Source organism: Falco rusticolus, chromosome 12, assembly GCF_015220075.1.
Source record: "Falco rusticolus isolate bFalRus1 chromosome 12, bFalRus1.pri, whole genome shotgun sequence".
Lineage (NCBI taxonomy): Eukaryota > Metazoa > Chordata > Aves > Falconiformes > Falconidae > Falco > Falco rusticolus.
Window position 1 is genome coordinate 20,024,820 of NC_051198.1, and position 18,461 is coordinate 20,043,280.

The window sequence follows — 18,461 nt, forward strand, 5'->3', positions numbered from 1 at the left end:
GACAACACTTAGGTTTTATTTCAACAGCTTGCATCACCAAAGTTTCACAGCTTACTTCTAAGCATCATGACTTAAATTGATTAAATGAAAAAGGGGATAAATTTGTACATTTTTCACAGCCTCCTCGGAGCTCCAGGGCATGAACTCTTCCTTTCTGCAGCTTTCAGTCAATATTGAATGACTTTTCAAAAACTTAATTCAAGAGCATCAATGGAGCAAGAACTAGTTATACGGTGGTGCTATCTCCATGCATAACCTACCACAAACCCTGTGCTCCTCTGGGATTGTAACCTGTATTAATACTGGGGAAAAAAAAAAGGTAGAAGAGCAAGACAGAAAACAACCTTAGTAAGTGAGGTTGCCAGGCAAACCTATTTCTTCTGGCAAATGTTGAAATAGCTGGACGGGAGCTATAGCGCATCTGCAGGCAGATATGCCCAGGGAAGGTTCCTGAGCAGTTATAATACAAACCAGATCCCATGGATTTCAGTAGGTCAGGACTGTTACTACACAAACCTAGCCATGATTCACACCATGCCACTCTAAAAGAAGACCCCAACTTCAAGGTCTTCTGCTCCATTACAGGCAGATTTGTAATCAAACATAACTTCTTGTTTAGTTTTCTCAGAAATATGTAGAATCCTGATCAGCAAATTCTTTTCTACCATCAATTACGCAGCTCATGTTCCAGTTCATTAATGCTGCCTCATCTCGAAAGCTACAGGGATTTCAGAATTCTTCCTGTAACATTTACAAAATATTTCCATAAATTTCCTACTTACTGAGCAAATAACAGACCTTCCCCAGTTAATGTTCCTAACAGAGTCAGAACATCAACTCAGGGTATTGTGTATGGAGCATCCAGCTGGTTCTCTCCATGAGAGGAGAGCAGAGACAAAGTTTGTGGAATTGAAGTCTCACCAAGAAGAAAACATGCCTCCAGGGCAACAAGCACAGGTAAGAACTGGGGTAGCAAGGACCTACGCTTCTGGTTCATAGCCCTGCTCTCACAAGTAAATGGACATGCAGGGCTCACAGGGGCTTCCCTCGTTACTGAGCAGTCATTCTGTATAGGACATGTCTGTTCAGAAGGGAGTAAATCCAAGAAGACTCAAGGCTCCATTTTGCTGCCACAAAACTCAAATTCTAAAAACTAAGTAGAAGGCATTACACAGGTAGATACAGACATCATCATATGTATTTTTATATGGGTATTTTACTAAAACATCTCTTATGAATAGATCTTCCCTCAATTTATAAGCAAAATATTTTTTAATAGTTTTCACTTGGTGCATGGCCACAGGTATTTTTATAGCAAGCATATCTGCAAAACCATATGTGAGACTCCTGATTGGCAATGCTCTTAAGTGCTGCGGTCACTAATTATTAAGTATTACCAACAAACAATCCTTTTCTAACAAGGGCTCAGTCCAACAGCAGGCAATTCACAGGGAACTCAAAACTATGAAACTGCACTGTCGGGCGGGTGATAGCGGGATGCTCTGGATTATTAACAAGGCAAACTCAGCTGGCGGTTGCCTGCACCCCAAGGCACATTGTGCCCCACCACCACGCCCCAGGGCACACCGGGCCACACCGGTGCTACAGGACCCTGAGCTGTAACAGTGTTGGGCATCCAGCCTCGGGGCCGCTGGGCTTCTCAGGGAGAGCCAGTTCACAGCAAATAGCGCATCCCCCCCGCTCAAGGCGCCGACTTCGTCTGGCGAATGCCCGTGTGAAACAAATCACAGATTTCATACGTTTCCCGAAAGACAGTCGGAGAGAAGGGAATCGCTTGACAGGCTGGGGACACAGAGATTAAGCTTCAGAAAACATAAAACACTGCTGCCCCTTTTTAGCGTCTATTAGAAAACAAACGCCTGGAACAAGCCGCCAGCGCTGCCTCGCGCTCTAGCTAGCCCGGGCCAAGCCGCGGAAGGCGCACAGGCCGCCCGCCCGCCCGCGACCACCTCCGCGGCGGCAAGGAGCGGCAAGGCGGGCCGGAGAGGGGCCGGGGCCACCCGCCCTCCGGAGCGGAGAGCCGGGCCGCGCCGCCCCGCCCGCCCCCTTCTGCCCCGCGCGTCGCCGCCCTCCACCGCGCCCGGCGGCCCCCGCCGCCCCATACCGCCCCGCCCTGCGCCTCGGAGCGCTGATTGGCTGAGGGCAACCCCGCCCCGCCCCCTGCCGCCAGCCCGCGTGCCGCTACCGTTGCCCTTCGGCGGGCAAGGGCGCGCACGCGCACTGCGGCCCGGCCCGTTGGGCGCCCAACGCGTCGCCTGACTGAAAACAGCCGCCAGCCTGGCCGTGAGGGCGGCGGGCGCTGGAGGGAGAGGGGCGCTCCCGCTGCTCTAGTAACGACTCCTCCGTGTCGGCGGATATTTGTTTTACCCCGCTCCCCGCTCGCAGGCGTTCGCGCCTGGGCTGCCCGAGCCGGCGGGCCCTCGCACGTCAAGGCGTCGCAGCGGGGCGGTTGGGGTCCTTCCGCGCCAGCCGTCGCAGCCGGTGGGCCGTGGGGAGCGCGCGCGCCGGTGGCCCCCCACCATGTATTACAAGTTCAACGGCTTCACGCAGCGGCTGGTCGGGGCAGCAGCGTCCGCCGCCTACAACCCCCAGGTAACGGGGCCGCCGCCCGGCGCGGCCGTGACCTTCGCCGTCCCCTTCCCCGCGCTGCGCCACTCAGCCCCCGGAGCCGCCGCGTGAGCCGGGCCCGCCGCCCCTCGGGGAGCCCCGGCCGCGGGCAGCTGGGCTTGGCGGGCCGGGCGAGCGCGGGCTGCCGGGCGGAGGCCGCTGGGGCCGGCTCGCCCCGGCACAGGCCTCCGCCGGGGGGGCTCCGGCGGCTGGCGGCGTTTGTTTCGCCGGGGAGGGGTCTGCCGCGCCCCGCCCCCCCCGCGCAGCCACGGTGCGTCCCGGCCGGTCGTGTGACCTTGGGCAGGACGGGACTCCTCGTTGTGCCTCTTGAGGCAGCCTGGGGAGGGACGGGGTGTTGTGGCAGGGAGCTAGGACGCTTCCATCGTGCGGGACTGCCCTGGAGCTAGAAACGGTGGCTGGTGGGGGTTTAAAACCGTAGCTGGCAAATGCGGACAGCTCTGCAGCTAGTCCCCCTTTCTTCTCTGTACATGCAAAAAACGTAATTGTTGAAAGCATTAAACCCCATATTAGAGAGGACGCGCATCTATGGAAGTGTAAATGCAGAACAGTCTTTCCTCAGTGCAATGCTGACATACTAAGTGTATGCACGATTAACGCTTGCATTAAATAGGCTTATACTTACCGTGCTGTAGTTAAAAGTACATAGTTAATTCTGTAGCAATAGAGGGGAGGTGAAGGAGAGGGGAATGGATCCTGATTACATCAGCCATTTCAAGACACTGAAGAGCTGCATATTGGTGAAAACACAAAACTTGTTTGCTTCTATGTATTTCAACATAGATTCCTAAGTAATACTAGGAAGATTTGTAATGCAATTTTGTCGTGGCACAAATGCAGCATGGTTGCTATACTGTGTTCAGGTTTTTGGGTAAACTTTGTAAAACTGAAGTTCTTACAGTTTAGTAATAAAAACACCCCAAAACAATCTGGAGGTTAACAATTGAAGGAACTGGTTTTTAAAAGTCAGCCTTCCAAAGAGCAAACATATCTGATGTAACTTGACACTTTAAGAAAATACATGTGTACACACAGAAGTGAAATCCAGATTATGGTTTGTTTTTTTATGACTAATTCAATAAAAGGTAACTGAAAGAAACCACATTCTTGTAGACTAACGTGTATTGTTGTGGTACACAAACAATTCTATTTCACTCTTTCTTAGCCTGATTTGTTAGCAGCATACTTTACAGTTCTGCTTTCCTGGATATCCTTGACTATGCAAGTTTTACTTGGAAAATTCAGTTGTCTTCCGCAAGCAAGAACACTGTACTGAGCTTCTGTAAAATCTCAAATTGTTTCAAGGGGTCCAGAACAACTACAAAGCCAAAAAAAAAACCTATTTTTTTTTAAAGTTAAGATGTTATAGTTTAGATGGATAGACAGAAGAGTTGAGAGAACTGGATGATCAGGCATAGCATAGTGGTTAATGGGCCATATTCTGCCAGGATGCTCATAGGAAATGGAATACTGCAGGACGTTGCCAATTACCTGGAGCAGGCAACAGAGTGCACTCTTGTAAAGTTCACAGAAGACATCAGGCAGTGGCTCCAAAAATGATTGAAGTAGAGTTGCCATTCACAAGGACCTGTCTAGAGTTGAGGAATGGGCCGACAGGAACACTACAAATGTCCATGAGGACAAAAAGGCAGTTGTGCACGTGGGAAGGAAGAGCCCCTGGCAGGGATACAAGCTGAAAAGCTCTGTGGTAGAGACCCTGGAGGTACTGGCGGACAGCAAGCTGGATGTAAGCCAGTAGCATGACCTTCCCATAAAGGTGGCCAAACAGCATCCTGGGCTGTATTACTATATGCATAGCCAGTAGATTAAAGAAAGTGACTCTCTCCCTCTACTCAGCACTCATTAGATCACATCTAGGTACTGCATCCAATTGTGAAGCCCCCCCAGTATGGGAATGTTCTTGATCAAAACTGGAGTAAGTGCAGCTGAGGTCACCAAGATGTTTAGGGGGGCTGGAGCACTTGCCCTGTGAGGAGAGCATTAGGAAATGGGGCTTGTTCTACCTGGAGAAGAGAGGGAGAGGGGGGCAGGTGCAGACCAAAGACCAGCCAGCCAGCACCTACAGGGAGGTTATCAAGATGATGTAGCGAGGCTCTCTGCACAATGGGGCATGGTGGGAGGGCAGAAGATACCAGGCAAAAGCTGCAACAAGCGAGGTTCAAACTGGATGTAAGGAAAGACATTTTCATGGTGAGGTCAGGCAGTGGAACGGGTACCCAGAGAGATTGTGCAGCCTCGATCCTTGGAGGCTTTCAAAGCTAGACCACACAAACCCCATAACAACCTGGTCTCACCTCAGTCTGGACTAAAAAGCACTTAGAGGGCCCTTCGATCCTGAATTACCCTATGAACTTAAGTAAACATGGAGGTACCAGTGACACTTTCTGTTATAGCAATTTCTGTCCCAAGAAGATTTTTATCTTCGCCTTTCCCCATCATGTTTTGGAAGGCTTCCTGGATAGTTACAGGAGGGGTAGGGATACATGGAAGAGAGAGAAATAAATAATATATTCCAGTCTAAAAGCATGTCTGTTCATTAAAAGTACGTCCAACAGGCATTTGTGCTAGAAAATACTCTTGCCGCTATTGCAGTGTTTGGGACACTTCTTACCTCTTCTGCACAAAGTTGTATTCAAAGAATAAAGATTAATTGATGCTTCAGTTGTGTAGAGGAAAGCAAAGGCTAGGGTTACCATTGGGGGTGGGGGTACTTCAAGCTCAAGCAGTAAAGTACCTCCTTTCTGGAAGAGTATGGCTTAGAACACTGTATTAGTCTCTAAGTCATTATGACTATTTTGCTGCAAATAATGCACCCTTTTTAGGATCCGAAGAGAAAAGCCCTAACACAGAAATACAGAAAGCTCTGATAACCACCTGGAGTAAGGTCCTAAAGACAACACTCTTGACCTCTGGAGCCCAAGTTGTGGAATATTGCTTACCTTTTGGTTCAGTAAGCTCCATTACATTATACCAGCCATCCCATTTTAAGTACATCTTTATTTTTTAGGGATTAAAGTGGCAGAATTCTCTGTTAGCCCACATTCCGTTCTGTTAACGTTAGGTATTTATGAATATTGCACTAGATCAGAAAGACACGATAAATTCTGAATTATTGACATCTAGATTAAAATGCTGTACTTATCTAAATTGGTTCATAAAAGGTCTGTGCAAAACTAGCTTCACGTATAGGTATCATTGCAGATAAAAAAAAAGTCTAGATAGATCTCACTTCTGTGCTCTGCAAAGCAGGAAAGAATGTTGAAGAATAGAAATAGTTTTCTTCTAGAATATTGTAGTGATTTCTTCTTAGGTCATCATTGGGCATTGTATTTTATTTCAATGTCATCACTGAAACATTAAATCCCAATGTTTGAGAGAATATAATTGAGAAGATGAGGTTGTATCCAAGCAGGAGCATTTCACATAAAGCCTGAAGAATACTGTCTCACTTTATAAATGTGATATTTTTTCTACTGATGAAAGAAACTCTATCTTTCATTTCTGGCTCACCATTCACATGGCTCAGTCCTCAACTGTGGCACACAAATCTGCTATGCAACAGAATAGCTGCATTTTAAAAAGTTCCCTTTCATCCCTTTTTACAATCTTAGGCCGGCTTTTTGGTAGAATTGTTTTAGTTTGACTCTAGTCCTAGGTGACACATTCAGACACATCAGACTGCTAAAATTGTTTGCAATAAATAGAGATTAAAATATGAAGGAAATCACGTGGTAAGTAGATGTTAAGTCCAAAATTAAGTAAATGTTTTCTTACTGATTTAATTGCTGTATTTAAGAAAACCATAGCTCTGCATGTACAATGGTTTGCTTTTTATGCTTCTAATCATTTTGATGTTTCTGGAAAAATGAAGACATACCGCAATGCAAACTGTGCTTGGTCAAATATACGGTATATTATATAGTTCACTCTATTCTGTACTGTTACATTCTGATGCTTCCCAATGGAGTATTGTTCTGATGCAGGTTTAAGCTTACTGTGGGCTTGCAAAATACCAGTCAGAATGTATTTCAGAAATTCTTTTGCTGACAGTAACACAACTAACAGTTTATACTAACAAAAAACACCTCTTTGTTTGAAACCTGTATTGTTCTTTCCATCTCAGTCTTAGCATTCTTAGAAGACTTAATTTTGCATTTAACAAAGTTATGTAAAGTAGAATGAACAATTTAGCCTGTTTGAATAAATGGGAGCTTTCTCAGCTAGTGCAGGTAAGCAGTCAAATAGATTAAAGACTACTACTCATTATTTAAGAGGATAATGACTGCAGTAACCATCACAAATACAATAAAAGCTATTTAATTCGGAGAGTTGGCTTATCTTTAAAGTACAAACAGTGGTACCAGTTTCAAATGCTGTCACATGAAGACAGCTATATGAACTTTTCCCTAGTTTACCTAGCTGACCACAGGATTCACAATTCATAGGTGGAATTCAAGTGGAATTTTGTGTTGGTGTGGGGAACCCTGTTTAATGCAGTGTCTGTGTTGGTCAAACTGAACTTTCTCTCTTCTGCAGCATGTGTTTTTCTGTACTCTTTCCTGAAGCCAATGAACCATATCAATGATTTTTATTTAAATTGCTATGTGATATTAATTGGCACCGCGCTGCTTTGGAAGTAATTTACAGCAGCACACTGATGATTTTACGAGTTTTCTGGAATTGTTCCATTTGATTTCATGATGAAGTTAGTCACTTGAGACAGGTCTGAATCTCCTAGTGCTCCAACAGAAGGGGATCTTACAACTACCTGAACAAGAATGTTTTCTAAAGCCTGAAAAACTTAGATGGATTTCACTATTCTAGTAGTAATCCACAGGTGTGTCTTGCATCCAGTAACAAATATATTATATATAATATATATTAATAACAAATGGTAGGGGTTGCTGACCACTTTTTGAGCCCCCTATTTGTGATTTTAGGAATGATGACAGAAGTACCCTTTGTCACAGAACGGTTTGAAGTAGGTTGCAGCTTACTCCAGTTCTCAGTATTTGAAGTTTTTATACGCTACAGATAGCTCATGAAATAAAGTCAACATGATCACAACAAGCAGGAATTGCAGTTATCTAGTAAATGTTGAAGTGATCTCAAAGAGTGCTCCTCAAAAAATTGAGCCCTCAGGAAGGCAAAAGTGAGATTCAGAAGTGCAGTCTTAAAGGAAGATGAAAGATGCACATTGTTGTGATACTAACAATCAAGAAGGCAAGAAACATTTTGGAGAAGAAGTCACCTGCACATTTGGTATAAACATCTGTTCTGTAGTTCTTTCTAACAAATCACCAACCTTTTAAAGACAAATCTAATAAAGTTCTTATAGACAAAAGTACTAGTCCAAAATTGCTTTCTTCAAGTATTTTGACATAGTTGGTACTTTGCCTCGAATATATAGCCAGTAACTTCCTCTGACTAATAATGGTTTCCTAGATGCTTCCTTCTTACTGGTGTGACCAGAACTGCGTAATCTTAAATAATTTGGTACCTACCTTCTGTGCAAGCCTGTTCAGAGGAAGGCACTAGTTGCTGAATGTGTCAGAGAATCCAGTTTTGGCTGTTGTCTTTTAAAATATAACCAGTAAGGTTACAAAAGGATTCTAACATTCATTTAGGCACCAGAAAAGTGGGAAGTTGGACCCACGTCTTCAGGATGGAGCTCTGATGTCCATTCCATAGGCTGTTTGGGGATGTTGAGAAATCTGGTCTTTCTGTTGAAGGTGCCTATTGTAGCAGAAAATTTAGAGAATTTACATATGGAAAAAAACATGTCTGGTCTGTGGCAGGCATAAAAGACTAACAGCACCAGTCTGCTTCCAGTTCAGGCAGTTCTCTTAAGTACAAAATGCATCAACTAGTCCTTTGAACGGAAACTAGAATTTCAGTGCAGCCTTAACTTGACCCACGGAGAGCAATTCCTGCTTCTGTTTGTAATGAAAACCTGTTGCATTAACCTACTTGTACAATGCTTTTTATTTTCTCTTAGGAAAATAAATACAGCTGTTTCAGGAGCCATAATGTAAGACATTACTGCCATGTGTCTGGGAATAACTGGTAAATCTAACTATAATAATAAAGTCAAGGAGGCCTCTTCATGATGGCTGTGACTTTGTGCACTTAATCTTATCCATAGAACTGGATTATGTAGGTTTTCGTCATGGCAAATGTAGAGTACAGCTGTCTGAATTGAAAGGAAGTTGTTAGGCTGCTCATGGGGAGTAGGTACATTGAGGTGTGGAAAGTTGCAGCAGCATGTGAATTATAGGGTGTAGTTACACCTGCATAAAATATCCACCACATCAGGGGTTCTGGAGTGTTCTTGAGTACCAGTTACTATTTTTGTATGAAACAACTGGTCTTAACCTTTTATGGTTTTTTCCTCCTCAAACTGTACACCCAAATTACATAAGGCCCAGTTATTTATGGCTACAGCTTGCAACATTCAGAAGGAAGAGTTCATTGAAGTCTCCTCACTGACCCAAGCATCAGTGATTCCCTACTTCTAATCCTACTGCTCAAATAGAGTCCTGGGTAGTCTGACTGTGTGTGAAAAAACAAACAGCAATTTGGACCAAGTACCAGCATAGGAAACTTATAATAGCTATGAATTTATGTCATGAAGAAATCAGAAAGGAAGCTTCTCTTTTCCTCCCTAAGCCCTGACCCGAAGTTATAACTGAGAAATGAGTGGTCCAGCAATGTGTCTTTAGCTCAGTCACAGGTCTTCATACCAGATAAATACTCTTTGTAATGTATCCTTGTAATGACTGGCAGTGTGCCTGCCTAACACGACAATTGGTACATTTGCAAGTGTTATATACCTTGATATTTTAATCTTTATTTGTGCAGGGACTCAAACCAATAGTTTCCACTGAATCCCCAGCTCTGATTTTTGGGACAACTAAACTTGCTTCAGATTTACCAGCAACTGATTCTTTCTTGGGTAAAAACAAGGTGCCAGACCTACAGAAACTTTTTCAGGTAATGACAACTTTGAGAGTAACTTAAAGAAAACTGCACAGCGGGACATATCTTTCCTTATTTTAATGTGGCTGACTACCTTTGTCATTCTGCAATACCAAAATTTCACAAAGTCTAGTTAAGAAAGCATCAAGTACAGTATAACCTGTATACTTGTACTATACTAGAAGGTATATGTGCCTTGTATAGGAGATGAATACAGAAAGTGGAAAGTCTAGTAACATTGTCTGTTTACTGGCTTCAGAAGATGCTTATTGTATTATTTGGCTATTGGAACACTTTCTGTCTGGGAATCTAAGTGTATGCCTTGAAGCAGATCTGGAGGAGCAAAGCAGATCATTACTGGTTTGTGTATAATAACTGAATATTGCTAAAGCTGCTTATTATGCAGCATAAGAGCACAGTAAAGTTTTCAAAGCCAGTTTGTTAGCTATATGATTTCTAAGCATACTAGGACTTTTTGTAAAGCAAATTAGTTAAGCATTGTTAAAAAAAATGATCAAGAATGTACTTTATATAATGTTCCCTTTTCTCTCTTACATGCCACTTGCATTTGGAATGTGTCAGTCTGACTTGGTGAATAATTTTTTATACATATCTTTTCACGTTCTTTTGTTAGTGACACTTCCCATCCAGGTCCTCTTTAGAAATATTTTAAGATACATTCTTTCTGTCTGCACTTAACAGCTTTGGCTAATAAAATTAACTTGCTTTTGCATTTGTCTTGCTAAATGAAAAACGTAATACACTTGATTGTAGATAGCCTGTTTGTCATGGAAGTCCCTTAATTTACCTGAGGTAGCTTGTTCCTTATGACCTTGGTATGCCTGTTCATTTCTTTTTTTTGTTTGTTTTCTTTTTAAACTTTTCCCACAGAAAGCAGATGGACTGCCAGTACACCTGAAACGAGGAGTTCCAGATAAGCTGCTTTATCGGACCACTATGGCTCTAACAATAGGCGGGACTATCTACTGTCTAGTAGCGCTGTACATGGCCTCACAACCAAGAAACCAAAAATGAATGAACCACAACTCATGGGACTCGTGACTTCTCTGGAGGACCTCCTGCATATATCTCTCTGCACTTGCTTTAATTCTGTGATTATACAGGGTTCATTATTCAGATCGAATTTCTTGGAGAAAATGTTTTTAAATTGGTTGCCTTATGCATTCTAGAAATCAATATAAACAGACTTAAAGACATCATTTTAACATATGGTTGTAGCTTTGCCTCTGTTGTCTTGCAGGAGCGTATGAACAGTTGGAGAAAGTTAGAGCTTTTCCTTCCTTCCCTTCCCCAGCTTACACAATGTTAGAGAGAGGACAGCACTTTGTGGGCTATGCTCCACATTCCTTAGTGGGAGGATGCTGCTGGTTTTCCAAACAATAAAAGCAAATAGTTTAATCATTATAACATACTGGAAGCCTGTTTCTGTCATACACAGCTCATTTTACATAAGCATGTGGCAGTGGAACTTTTCTAAATGCTGGTAATATTCTCAGATATTTGTACCTCTGGTGGTAGGACAAAGGGCTTTTCTCCTTGGAGCATTTAAGGTGGATTTATTCCATAGCGTTAACATCACTGTGTGCAGCAGAGTGCACCAGTATCGGGGTGTGAGTTTTACCAGTGTTTGGACTTTTATTTGTCAAAGTATCTTACTGTGCAATAAAGATAACTACATGAGTGATAAAACAGGCAAGTCTTGAAAGTTTCAGATCACTTTAGCTGGCCTGGTAGTGAAATAAACATATTGGTACACTTCTGTTTAAGTTAAACTTGCAGATCTTAAACTAGGCGACTGATTCAGCTTACTGTACTCTTTTTGAGATGGTAATCCTCTTAAAAGCCTCTCTCAGAACTCATTGGGTGTTTAAATATAATTTTTGGTGAAGCAGATCACTGTCATAATTCAGCTGCATACTATTTTCAGTGTATGCACTCACCTATTTATGTAAACTCACACATTTCCTTTGCTGTGTGAGTGAAAGAGAGAGAAGCCAATAAACCCCTTTATTCTCCTTCCCTTGTGATACCATAGCCTTGAACAGCAAGTTTCACACAAGTTTTCACAAAAAGCATCCTTTAATTTGATAGATGATCCTCTGTCTATGAGCATTGAGTATTCGCTCTTGGTCACCTAGGCTCTGGATAAGCATGGATTCATTGGCCGCTGTAAAGACCTGTTTCTCCCAGAACTACAGAGACCACCTTCCGTGTAAATAAAGAACAATAACTGAGTTCTGTAGGAACTGACAGCTGTGTTGCCTCTACTGATAAAATATATCCTCAGTATCCCATGCTTCTATGACACTAAGAATCTTGTGCTGTAGGCTGTTAAATCCTATTTTAAAAAAGAGAAGGATGGTAGATTGTTGTCTGCCTTCCCTGCATAACATATATTAAGCAATGCCTACATGAGTGTTCTAGTAAAGGTTACTTTGCACACAAACTTGACAGGTAGATTTTCATGAGGATGAGTTCTACTCAGAATTTCTATGCTCTTGTGTGAGTTTTTTGTTTTGTTTTTCTAGTTTTGTGGTGTGGTTTGGGGTTTGTTGGGGTTTTGGGTTTTTTTTTAGAAAACTATCTTTAGAATTCACATAAAGGGTAACAATTTCCTGCTTGTTGCTAAGGCAGGTGTGGGTAAAGTAACTAAACTGTTACCCTATAGCTCATTAACCAGTGGAATACTCTTCCACATACTTTTGGAAAGAATGACAACAGAGACTTGTCACTCAGGTGTAGCCTTCTTAAAGAGAACTCATCTAGGAGATCGGGTTCATGTACTGCTATAGAGGTCATGGCTGGAGCTATGGATATCAGAATTGCCTTTCTGTTGTCCTGAGTCTAGCTTTTTCCAGGTCTTTGTCAGCAGCTAAAAGCACATGTGCTAAAGAGAAGAGAAAACACCATCAAATTTTGCAAATAACCAGATAGTAGGTAATTCATTGTTGGTTTGTGGGTTTTTTCCCTTCAGTGTTTGGGTTTTGAAATACTATTTTCACTTTGCCCTTCTCAAAAAAGCTGACCCAGCTGAAGCAGGATGAGAGTGCTGCTTCAGCTTTTGAGATTCACATTCCTGGTTCAGTTGGAGGTTAAAACCCAAAAGAGGCATTGCTTGTCTGCAGCCGTTGGGCAGGGCTCCAGTTGTGAGAAAGAGGAGACTGCATTTCTGTATTTCCACGGCAAAGTGCCCTGAAGAACAGGAAAGCTTGCAAGCTGTAACCAGGAGGTTAGGCTGTGGCAGCAAAATCTTGCCCCTTTTATAATTATCTCAAAAATAATTGAGAAAGAAATTACAACATTGTAAATCCTGTCATCCTAGAAAAAAAATGTTCTGTTAAATTTCTATGTAGAAATATTTCTGATACCAGACTTCCACGAGGATTCAGGAGGGTTTAAGTGTTTTGAATGATTGTTTATGATAGAGACACCTAATCTTATTCTTAACCCTTCAAGAACACCCTTACATTTAAAAGGAGTCCCTGTTCCTGTCCCGATGTTAAATAAGATCTTAAGTAAGGAGAACCGGGAGTGAATTGCAGCATCAAGAAGGCTACTTGAGTATTTTGCGTTGTCATCCCCAGAAGTAAAAATCTGACTTGGGTACTACAACTTCATTATATGTGTTATGTTTTTTTTTTTTTTTTTTCCAAAACCCTCTCAGTTTTGTCTTTGAAATTATGCAACCTACCAACACCGAGAACTGAGAAAACGATGCATTTTTCAGTGATAGCTTGCTTATACTCTAATGTTTTGCCTTGAATGCACAGTAGAGAATAAATTATAATAAGCTCTCATACCCCAAGCTACTGGGTTTGGAAAGGAAAGCAGCTGAGATTTACAATACTCGGGAGCAAAATTATCTCAAGGATAATCATCCATTCCCCATGGTATTATCTTATTGTTGAGAGACAGTGGTTTTCCTTTTTAAGTGATCTCTCTGGCAACCCGAGTTCAATAGTTAGATCTTTGTAATGGTTTTTAAATAAGATCTCCTCACTACTTTTCATGTGGGAGTAGTAGAATAAACACACTTGGGAAGACATTGGTAGTATGCACGTATGTCTTTCAGCTGCTTTAAAAATAAAAGTATGTTAAGGAAAGGATTCCTCCACAGTATTTGAATATGACCATAACATCTCAACAGGCTTTTGCCTTAATATTTTTAATTGTCAGTAGACTGCTTCAATACTGAGACATTAATTGATTGATCTTTCCTTAAAGTAAAGCTTGTCAAATTAAAAGCCACTGTAAGAAATAAAAGCCAGAGAAACCAGGAAAACGGGAATCTAATCTTACAGACATCAAAAAGCTGAAAAGTGTTTTAAGAGCTGTTTCCGTGCACATATGTACATAGTACTTATTCCAGGGGTCCTCAACCTTTTTAACCAGGGGGCCGGTGCGCGGATGAAGCGGCAGGCAGTCATCTGCGGCTGCTTGGTTTCCCCCCGCAACCCCTGGCAGAGGGGTTCTGTAAATACCGGGGGCCGGATTGAGGACCCTGGGGGGCTGTATGCGGCCCGCGGGCCATAGTTTGAGGACCCCTGAATTCTGTCTTTACCCTCCTCCCTCCAAATTCAAGTGTTCCAAGAGGCTTCGGAAAAGTCACAGATCGGTTTTTTCCACTACAGTCACAAACCATTACCCCTGCAGATCTTAAATTTTAAAAAATCCAAATGCTTTTACACAGAGAAAAAGGTGCATGTCTTGGGTAAGTTACATGTAAAATCATGCTAAACTGTTCTAAAAAAAATTTGTGAAGTACCTGCATTTTATGATACAGTATGCTTTTTTCCCTCTCCAGCCCTTAACCTCTGAAAAATTTCACAGGAAGCCAAAGTTTGATCTCTGCTTTAAAATGGATGGTGGGGAAAGGGAACTTGCCTATAATCTCAATATTTATTTTAGCACACAGGCATGAAAAACAACCTTTAAAGTATTTTTCATATTCAGTACTAATTGCATCTTAGTTTACTAAAGGTTGTTAATTTGGATCAATGTCAGCTGTAGTGCAAGTGATGCACAGCTTGCTAAGAAGCAGAAGTGTATTTGCTGCAAGAGGGAGCGCAAGCATGCCTGCGGGTCCGGAAATAGGGTATACACCATAGGTGTCGGTATGGCATCTCGCTAGTACCAGATCTTATCTCCTGGTGCTTACAGATCTGAGACTGTTTTGGGGTATAGCGCTAGACAGAAGGAACCATTTTATTTGTACATTAATTATTTCAAAATACAAGAAATTTAAATTCAAGGGTCTCCCCCCACCCCCAGTCTGTTGCAGGCAGCCTGTATCTGCCCTACAAGAAGGCATTCATCATCCTCTGGCTCCAAAGAGAGATGACACTCCCTGCTGAAACATTTTTCTAAATGACTTTGCCCAGTGATCCAGTGCTGCAAAACTAGGGGGGTGGGCGGGAGGGGGAAGTACTTTGCCTCACTTCATGTCAGCTGCATACCACCATCACTTTTCTCCCTTCCTCACTCCCACATTTTTATCCTTAAAGACCATGAGAAGTTTTCTAGTTTACTTCCTTTTTTTCCACAGTAGTTTTTTTTTTAAATCTGCTGTGCCACAAAAGGAATGAAATTGTTTATAAGTGCTTCAAGAGAACTTCTGAAATACTCCTATCAGTATCAGACAAAGGAACGCCTTTGTCATGCATATTTTTTTCTCTACAAGTTGGAAACCCAGCAGCTCGGCCGCTCCAGGAGCACAGGTGAACCTCTTACTGCACTGGCAAGTCTTTGAAGAAGCTGTTCTGCAGGTGTGCAAACATATGGGCATCACGCAGCTTGCTGCTTCCAAGCACCTGACTGTATTTCAAAGAATTACAGGAAATACTTTTTCCCTGCACCATGCTTACGCTTCGAGCCATGTTAGCTTTAATGTACATAGTACTCGTTTTTCTATCTTGCAATTCAGTCACGCGTGTTAATCTTGCTGTTAATTGCTTTATCTGTTTATGGTGTGGTGCTGCCTCGAACATCTTGGATCCCCTTTCTGGTTTTGTCACTGAGCCCTAATTCTGAGCACCCAAAATTAGAAATTTAGGCGTTAATTGTAATATGTGTCAGTTCCACAATTTTCACTTGAGGTGTAGAGCTGAGACAGCTAACAGCATCCGTTGGCAGAGTTCAGTACAGCCTGCCACCATGAATGGATGTTCTGCCAACCACACGGAGCCATCCCTAACATTTTCCATAGTTCTTGTTACATGTAAGGAAGATCATCTGTGTAATCTTTAGTCACTTACCTACTCTCAAGAGGAGACAGCGTTGTCTAATCCACAACACTGCCTAAATGCAAATTGCATCTTCCCTTAAACTAAAACTGTAACAGCACTTTGGAAGAAGGCAAGGAGAACACGTCTGGAAAAGCGGAGAGGTTGGAAGTGTCAATTCCACCAGCTTGATCTGGACTCATAGCCAAGAGAGCAAAACTAATGAAATTCAGCTTTTCTGGCATAAACAAGGAGTACTACTTGTTAAAGTTTATTCTTGTATAAGCCTAAGGAAAATATATTAGTCTTCTAATTGGAACTGGCTAAGCAGCTCTGCTCATATGCAAAACAAAACACACACTCCACAGCATGACCCTGCAGAATTAACAGGAGTCAAGACTTCAGCAGCAGCAAAACCTTACACTGCAATAAAGCAGGCTAGAGTCCACATAGGCTCACCGAGATGTGGAGAAACCAAAGAGCTGGTAGCACTGTGCCCTTCTTACACTGTTTTTCAGAAAAGCATACTTTAAAAACAGGCTGGAAGAATGATCTCTGGCATTCTCAGAGACTTGCTGGTTTCCCAGAAGATCACGTGGAGGCCTTTCTAAAGCTCTGTAACAGCTTTCCATGGCCACTGAAGAACGGCTTGCTAGATAAAAGGTCTGAACTTTTGTTTAGGTGTGCTCCCAGCTGTGCAAGGCCTGACGGAATATGCCCATCAGCTCTGCCTGCAGAGCAGCAGTGTTTGATCCCTGTGTACTGCAACATGTAGAAAATGTAACCGTAATATCCAAGTGTCACGATATTAAAATGTTTGAATAACTCAGAGAGGTACATGCCCTTCAAGAAATTTCTCATCTGTGTGTGGCATATTTTTTACTTTCACTGCTCAACGGGTTGCAAGAAAAACCTATGTAATATGGATTTTCTGGATTACAGGCTCAAATCCCATGCTCTTTATTAAATTGTATGGGATAAACTGAACCGAGTAAAAATAGAAAAATCTGTCAATATCAGTATTAACTAGAGTCATCTCTTCTCCCTGGTTTGCTGCCCCTCCTTCCCAGGAGCAGATGTCAGTGCCTGTGCTTTTCCTGATGCTTTTTCTGGGAGCGGGAAGCAACAAGCAGTCACGCATCTATTCATGCGACAATTTGTCTTGCTTCTGGAACAAGGAAGATTGGGTGGCCATAGGGTAACCAACTTGTTTCCATGACACCCATTCCTTTGTGGATGCAACATGCAACCAAACAGCTAGACTCTGCAGCTCTCTCTGAAACTGTAGTGCCTGGCTGGCCTAAGGAAGGGAAGATCTTCATGAGATCTTCATGGTCAATGGCAGGCGCAGCTGCCACGGCTGCCACTTAGGGACAAGCAGCAGGGAAAAGGGCGAGGGATACTTGCTGTCTCTAGAAACAAAGCCACCAAGACTGAGGAAGAGATCACCTCTAAAGAGCAGCACTGAACGCCAGCAGGTTGGCTAGGAACACTGCTTGTGACCACGTGTCAGATGGTTATCCCAGAGAGATACAGACACATGTACACTAATTCAGCTATAAGTTTTGGGTTCTATGTTTTCAGAATACAGCAGCTTGCAGCAGCTAGGTGACAGCTTGTTCTGTGTATATGCCCTTTAGATTTTATACATTGTAAACTCAAGTGACCATGTGATACACACATTGCATCAGGATCACTGATCAAATTTTAACTGGCTGCATAAGAACCTTCAAATGCTAGATCAAGCCCAAACTGGTCTTTTAATTTCCATTGCTTTTAGTAGATATTTCTAGTAAATATTTGCTGGACAGAGCTATATAGTATATCTTGTATGAACAGTTGTGCTCCTAATAACTGAGCCTGAAATCTGCTGAACTCAGTGCATGAAAGAGCAATTATGTAATTTATTTCTCAGGACTAACATGCAGATATGCATGCATGAGGCTTGCAGGTTTAATGCTGTTTTTCAGTTGCACTTCAGGAAAAATATATTTCCAGGAGCAGCAATAAACAAGCAGACAGAATTTAGAACCTGTAACAAACATTTTGCCTGGTTTGCACCACTGTCTGAAAGAAATTAAACTATGCAAGACCTAGCAAAACCTGTCTTTGCAAGGCAAAGTTTAAGGAGAGAATCTGTTTTTATCTAACCTGTTGAAATCCACTGTAGACAACTTAAGAGTTTAACTATTACTGCACTATCTGCCTTTGAATTTTAATATACATTAGACAAAAATGCACTACTATCCCTTTTTCTCATTAAATAATTGCTTTACACTTTGAGGAGGTGCATGACTGCTGTCCTAGAGCTGTGAATGCTGGAGACACGATGGTCTCCAACTCCACAGCTTATGAAAGATTTCTAACAACTGTTTTTCTATTCATGCATTTTTCTGTGAAAATTTGCAAGGATCCTATATGCTATCATTCTTAGAGTCAGCTTTGCTAGTATGCAGAGTGTTAGGCTAGAACTAGAAGAGCCCGGCCAAGTTGACATATATCAGATGGATACTCTCTCCTGGGGCTGAATCAGAACAAGTCTTGTTTGTGGCAAAGCTCATTTTGGGGTTGTGT

General features: G+C 42.5%; 1 protein-coding gene across 3 annotated transcripts; it reads left to right on the forward strand.

Moving 5' to 3' along the window:
- The first annotated feature begins 2,309 nt into the window (after window positions 1-2,309).
- LOC119156137 (cytochrome c oxidase subunit 7A-related protein, mitochondrial) lies at window positions 2,310-11,685 on the forward strand. Of its 3 annotated transcripts, XM_037405608.1 has the most exons (4): window positions 2,310-2,613; window positions 9,529-9,660; window positions 10,228-10,236; window positions 10,537-11,685. In XM_037405608.1, exons 1-4 carry the CDS (start codon window positions 2,542-2,544, stop codon window positions 10,678-10,680), a joined length of 357 nt encoding a protein of 118 aa, XP_037261505.1. In that variant the 5' UTR covers window positions 2,310-2,541; the 3' UTR covers window positions 10,681-11,685. The 3 variants fall into 3 exon arrangements, with proteins under 3 accessions (XP_037261505.1, XP_037261507.1, XP_037261508.1); XM_037405610.1 differs by lacking the exon at window positions 10,228-10,236 and having other exon boundaries at window positions 2,317-2,613; XM_037405611.1 differs by lacking the exons at window positions 9,529-9,660; window positions 10,228-10,236 and having other exon boundaries at window positions 2,406-2,613.
- The last annotated feature ends 6,776 nt before the right edge of the window (window positions 11,686-18,461 follow it).

Excerpts from the sequence above, each read along its gene's own strand:
- LOC119156137 (XM_037405608.1), top strand. The coding sequence starts at position 2,542 with ATGTATTACAAGTTCAACGGCTTCACGCAGCGGCTGGTCGGGGCAGCA. Across the intron at positions 2,614-9,528 it reads CCGCCGCCTACAACCCCCAG|GGACTCAAACCAATAGTTTC; the intron begins GTAACGGGGCCG and ends TTATTTGTGCAG.